The sequence below is a fragment of the Microchirus variegatus genome (assembly GCF_963457635.1).
Source record: "Microchirus variegatus genome assembly, chromosome: 17".
NCBI classification, from domain to species: Eukaryota; Metazoa; Chordata; class Actinopteri; order Pleuronectiformes; family Soleidae; genus Microchirus; species Microchirus variegatus.
In genome coordinates this window covers 24,761,967-24,768,831 of record NC_139818.1, presented here as the reverse complement: position 1 = coordinate 24,768,831, position 6,865 = coordinate 24,761,967, and the positions used below count along the sequence as shown (strand labels likewise).

The 6,865-nt window shown below is 40.5% G+C and overlaps 1 protein-coding gene across 1 annotated transcript; it reads right to left on the bottom strand.

The window, feature by feature from the left end:
- Nucleotides 1-1,036: 1,036 nt before the first annotated feature.
- On the bottom strand, nucleotides 1,037-6,656 carry LOC310939130 (glucose-induced degradation protein 4 homolog; the record flags this gene model as incomplete). The annotated part of the gene is given in 7 exon segments (XM_083903796.1): nucleotides 1,037-2,487; nucleotides 3,003-3,133; nucleotides 3,247-3,348; nucleotides 3,437-3,544; nucleotides 5,519-5,578; nucleotides 6,355-6,608; nucleotides 6,611-6,656. Coding segments are annotated over 7 exon segments (765 nt in total). The 3' UTR covers nucleotides 1,037-2,423.
- Nucleotides 6,657-6,865: the final 209 nt, after the last annotated feature.

Below are 6,865 nucleotides of genomic sequence, written 5' to 3'. Positions count from 1 at the left end.
TATTAAAAAAAACACACACACACACACACTAACAACTAACCCTAAACACTCAAGTCTGGAAAACACGCACACTTACGCCCCCTTCTGGACAAACTGAGACAAACCTTAATAACTCTGTCATTTAAAAGTAAACACTTTCAATGTCTATTTAGGGTGATTTTCAAAAACTTTCAAGGGCCTTGAAATGACTTTTTCAAGGATTTCAAGAACACGTGGGAGCCTTGAACAAAATGCAATCACTTTCAATGACCCGTGTCTATTTAGGATGATATTCAAGGGCCTTGAAAGACCTGTGGGAGCCTTGCACAACACGTAAACACATTCAATGACCCGTGTCTATTTAGGACGGTTTTCTCTTTTTCTCTTTGAAATTCATTTTCAAGGATTTTCAAGGACCTGTGGGAGCCTTGCACAAAATGCAAGCACTTTTGCGTTTATTCAGGGCAGTTTTCAAAAACTTTCAAGGGCCTTGGAATTAATTTTTCAAGGATTTCAAGGACCTGTGGGAGCCTTGAACAAAATTCAAACACTTTCAAAATATCCACGTCTATTTAGGGTGATTTTCAAAAACGTTTAAGGGCCTTAGAATTTGTTTTTCAAGGACCTGCGAGAACCTTGAACAAAATCCAAACACATTCAATTACACATGTCTATATAGGACAATATTCAAGGGCCTTGAAATTCATTTTTCAAGGAGTTTCAAGGACCTGTGGGAGCTTTGCACAAAAAGTAAACACTTTCTTGTTTATTCAGGACTATTTTCAAAAACTTTCAGGACCCTGGAATTCATTTTTCAAGGACTTCAAGGACCTGTGGGAACCTTGCACAAAAAGTAAACACTCTCAATGTTCCCATGTCTATTTAGGGCGATTTTAAGGTCCTTGAAATTCATTTTTCAAGGATTTCAAGGACCTGTGTGTGTGTGTGTGTGGTAAAGGTCACACATTAAAGACGCAGAGAAACGAGTGTTTTTGCTTCGACTTTTGTCTTTTTTTGTCCCCACACAACATTCTTTTATTCTTTTACAGTCACACCATCAACCAATCATTAAAATCCAGACTTATTCTCAAACAAACAAACAAACAAACAAACAGACCGGGTCTGATCTATAATTCTAATCATTATCATACAACTCTGATGATCATGTTGAAAAAGATGGCACTGTCACATGGAGAAGGGAAAACATGATTCAAGGAGAGGAGTGTTTGTTTTCTTTTTCTTCCTCAAATAGGCAATTTGAACAAAAATACCTCTTTTCTTTCACCTTTTTCTTTTATATATATGTGTAAATATGTTCTTCTTTTCACAATAGAATAAAAATGTTTCTGTCGCTGACGTTTGGAGAGGTTGCATAGTCGAGGAGATGGAGACGTGAAGGGTTTTCATTTAAAAATGACACATGTACAGTAGGAGGTAAAATGCAGCAGAGTGCAGCGTGAAAATACTTTCTTTCTTTTTTTTTATATATATGTATATATATATATAACACTTTTATGTGATTGTTTTGGCTCCAAAACCAGACAAAGAAAAGCTTGATCTGCCGCCCGGGAAAGACCTTGTGCACTGGGGCCTGTGGTGAGTGTAAAAAGCATCGATAACATCGTTTAAACGTCCATCGTTGTGCAAATGTGATCAAACGGGTCACAAAGCGCCACAGCAATCACAGGTTTACATCATCATCATCATAATAATAATAATCTCAAGCTTTATGAACACGAGGGGAGTAAAAAGTTTGTTTTGCGTCTGCCACTCTGCGTTCACCACACAAAGAACCAGCTCAGCTTTGTCTTGTTTTAATAAAAAATACTGTTATTCTAGCTTATTCTGGGCCAAACCTAAAAACCTCTTCCTCCTCCTCCTTCTTCTTCTTCTTCTTCTTCTTCTTCTTCTTCTTCTTCTTCTTCTTCTTCTTCCCTCAGAGACGGCGTTTACAGGAGGCAGACTCTTCAGAGGAGTCCTTGTCAAACACGTCCTCGTTGGCTGGATGCAAAAACAAAACAAAAAAAGAGCAGGAAGAGGAAGAGGAGGGTCGGGTTCTGAAGTGTCTCTCTGCAAAGCGTCTCTTTGAAAACAACAAAATAAAAGAATCACAATCTGCTGATTCTGACTTTACAAACTCCAGCCAGGGAGCAGAACCCGCCCTCTTTCTTTCTTTCTTTCTTTCTTTCTTTCTTTCTTTCTTTCTTTCTTCCCGTCTCGTCCGATCATCGTACATTCACTTGTCCACGGTTTCCGCTCAAAAACCCTCAGAGGACGACTTTTCCACTCAGTCTCACGCTGAAGTTCTTCATCTTCTTTTTGTTTCTCCTCCTCGGCAGCGTCCGCAGAAGTCTCAGAAGTCTTTGTCCGTTCCAAAAAAGAATGGAAAGAAAAACGGAAAAGGAAGGAAGGAAGAGAACGGGATTCCTGGATTCTGACCGGGGTCACCGGAACTCGTAGATGGCTGCGCTGTGTTCAGGGACATGGGTGAGGTTTAGAGACTGATACCTGCACACAGGAAAACACACACTGGATTAGAACAAGGTTTTTAATCCATTTATTTATCAATTACTAAAATAATCCCCAACTATTTTGATCATTTTATATTCTGCGCCATTAAACCAAAACAACAAACTCTGAGAATAAAGTCAGAACGAACTCAAGACTAAAGTCAGAACAAACTCTGAGATTTAAGTCGAACAAACTCTTGAGATTAAAGTCAGAACGAACTCTGGAATTAAAGTCAGAACAAATTCTGAGATTAAAGTCAGAACAAACTGAGATTAAAGTCTGAATTACATTTGAGTTTCTCAGATTATCTTTTCTGAGATTAATCAGGATTCTGATTAAAAATGTTACGTAGGTTGAGTCGATTCTCACCAAAGGTTCCAAATGTCTGTGCCTAACAGTGTGAAAGCACAAACTTCATTTAATCTGGAATTTAAACCAGCAACCTTTTCTTTTCCTTAACTACATCTGCTTCTCTTGACAGTAAACATAGTTGTTGTTGTTGTTGTTGTTACCATTCAGAGCTCCTGTGGTAGTAGTAGCCCTCGATGGTTGCCGTGGATTTCTGGAAGCAGATGTAGTAGAATCCAGCGAAGGAAGCGCCGCTGATGTCTTTGATTGTGTGGTCGGGAACTAGAAACTGCTCCTAAAGGACAGACCGACAGATGGACAGATGGACAGCAGCAGCTGCAGGTCAGAGGTCAGAGGTCACGAGGTTCAACAGCGTGTGGTCAAGGCTCGACTTGGGCAGCACCTTACCTTCCACCTCATGAAAATATAGTCCGAACTCTTCAGATCCTCGTAATCGAAATCGTCCGAGTTGAACGTCTTGGCGTACTGGTAGAAGGCCTGGAACTTACCCTTCACAATAAAACACAACAGAAATAAGATTAAAAAAATAAACCAAGCAGAAATGTAATGTTTATTAATTCCACTTTTTAAACCTAACCCAGTGTTTACGATCCACGTCTTCATCTGCGTCCCATTTCCTGGTGAGAAAAGGCCGCTTCCGGCTGATGATCTCTCCGGCGAAAAATGTAGTCAGAGTTGGGTATTCCTACATGAGAGAGAGAGAGAGAGAGAGAGAGAGAGAGAGAGAGAGAGAGAGAGAGAGGAGAGAGAGAGAGAGAGAGGAGAGAGAGAGAGAGAGAGAGAGAGAGAGAGAGAGAGAGAGAGAGAGAGAGAGAGAGAGAGAGAGAGAGAGAGATGAGAGAGAGAGAGAGAGAGAGAGAGAGAGAGAGAGAGAGAGAGAGAGAGAGAGAGAGAGAGAGAGAGAGAGAATAAACATCTGAGGAACAAAAAGGAATGTTTTGTTTTGCTCCCTCTGGCTCAGAAAAACCACTCACACACTCACAGTTTAGCACATTCCTCTGTGTCACACCCAGAGCTGCTACTGTACCACACTCCACTGCTCAGTGGGTTAGAAAACACACCAGGAATATGAATGATCAATAATTAAAATGAAGCTGGAAGTAGATTTATAGCACAGAAACATAGTTTATAAATGTCATATATGCTGCATTCTAATGTTACCTCTTTGCTAATAAACCACCATCCTCTACGCTTAAAGTGGAATTTTGGACACAAGACCTATTTTCCAACTCAGCCGGTGTGATGGAGACAAGAAATTTCTTTCAGTTCTTCTAGTTGCAGAGTTCGCTGATGCTATGGCTAGCGCAGGTCAATGATACAAGTTAGCATGGCATCGACTATCGATGTACATATCTGTGTTGATAGAATGTTTGAAATAAAACCAACCTTGCAATTTGAAGGATTTATGTCTCAGCAGCAGCAGCGCATCATACTTCCGGCAGCGGCGGACTGATTCCGCTGCCGGAAGTATAGTGCTGAGAAAGTAGTCCCTCAAAAATTCATGCGATGCGACGTTAGTTTTAAAAATATTATTCTATCAACTCAGATATGTACATCGATAGTCTGCCGTTACAATTGATTTGCCTCAGGTGCACTGTGGAGTCAGTATGAGTGTTTTTAACGCCATGCTAACTTGTATCATTGACTTGTGCTAGCCATAGCATCAGCGAACTCAGCAACTAGAAGAACTAAATGAAATTTCTTGAAAACGTCTCCAGACGTCTCCATCACACCGCTGAGTTGGAAAATACGTCTTATGCTCAAAATTCCGAACTATCACTTTAACTTGTATTATAATATACTGTATATTAATATAATCAATAGAAGTGACATTTGTCATGAAAATTTATTTGACAGGCTTTTATTGTGACATGTCAGCATTCTCTGGAGTAAATCAAGGAAATGTTTATCAGAACATTTAAAGATAAAAGATAACGCTGCACGTCTGGAATAATGTCCCATGTGGCATACTAGGGACAAGCACCAGGGGGCAGTATAAGGCTCAGATTTATTCTGTCTATCAAGGTCGGCAATGTATTTTTCAATCTCTGTGGATTAAAAGCGATCAGCGATTTAAAGTGAATACAATTTACAGCGGATACAATTTAGTATTATTTTTATATTGTACTTTTACCTGTAGAAAACCACATTTACTCATTCTTTACACGTACATCACACTATTGAAGCCACTATTTGTGATTTAAGATCAATTTTGAGATGTTTGTGGGTCGTATATATTACATATTTTTGTCTTATTTCAAAGAAAAAACAAATGCTAATATTGTGCATCATTTTGATTTGTGCACTTTATGCACCTGAGATGACAAAGATTTTTAATTCAAATAGTTTACAGTACTTTTTTTTTACACACTTTGAGGTGAGGGATGGACAGGGACGACCAAAATAATGTTATTGCAAGTTCTTTTATTATTATTTCACTTTTTGATGTACCTTTAAAATTTGTCAACAACAACAACGCAGTGCTGAGGAGGAGGCTCGACTGGAGCTGGACTGTACCAGTGTCTCGAAGACGGACACAGTGTGAATTATTTATTTATTTATGGATATGTATGTGTGTGTGTGTGTGTGTGTGTGTGTGTGTGTGTGTGTGTGTGTGTGTGTGTGTGTGTGGTTTAATACAGGTACAGACTTCTCTCACCTCTGTTAGACCTTTAATCTTCAGGTAGCCACACAGGTACGAATCCTCCATGGTGACATGCTGAAGACAGAAAACACAACAATAAATAAACAAACAAACAACAGTAAGCAGGTCACTTTACTTTCCCTTTCAAACACTGTCATCAAATCTAAATGCACAATTATTGTTAGAGGTTGACAGATATTTGTGGCCTATCTTTTAGGATATATGTCTTTAATCCATATATTTTTTGGCTGGTTCTCTTCTATTCATCCACTGCATTTGAGACACCATATAACAGTTTAATAACAAATGAACACAGATCATTGTTTACTTTATTGAACCGCAATTATGCTCAGTCTCTCGGATTTTTATTTTTAAAAATATGTATAAACTCAACATTAATTACACATAACAGGTCATTAAAACAACTAGTTGTCATTTTACTTTACATATTTGTAAAGGCAAACAATATCACATAGCATAAATAATAATAACACCAATACTACTAATAAGGAAATAAAAACATTAATATTCATTGATTATGACTGCTGACATATGTTTAGAATGTAAATAAATGATCTAATTCAGCCTAACAAGAAGCATTTTCTCAAAATAACACGTAATAATGTTTTTTGACAATACATAGATCATAAAACAAGTTTTACTGTCTATTGGTGTTGAATTGGGATGCTAATGACAGCAGTAGGCTACATCCATAAGCTAAGCGAGCTGAGCAGCGTCAGGGCCGAGGGGCCCATTGATTTCCAGGCTGTCAGTTCCTCACGGAGCAGCGGACAGTGTGACAGCTCGGCGGGACAGCGAATAATGTCGAATAAGAAGCTCCACAGTCTCACCTGCAACACGACCTCCACGTCGTACGAGTTCCCTTTGCTCTTCTGGTGCCCGCTGAACCTGGAGCCGCTGTACAGCAGCGACGTGACGACGCCGGGCTGCTGTGTGTTTATCGGCGGCGGCGGGATAAGCGAGGCCGAGGATGCGAAGGCCGCGGCGGGGGACTCGCTGAGGTACACAGCGGGGACAGGCATGGCTCCCGCTTCGCTCGCTGGACACCGACCGCGGTCACTGGCCGTCGCAGCGATGGACTCTGTCGGCGTCTACGGAGAGGCGGAGGACGAGCGGCGAAGCCCACCGACATTCAAATCCCCACTTCCCCCCACTGTAGTTTAGTTTGCCAGGCACCAAGCTCCCGAAAAGTAAGTGGACTTGGACGCGCTCACGTAGCAAGTAGCACGCTGCTCTCTCATTGGCCAAAACAGCCTACGCGCTAAGATCCTCGACGCTGATTGGTTAGAATCCCGGAAGACTTTGTGGGAGTGTGTAAATGTAGTTTTTGTCGCGTTCTGT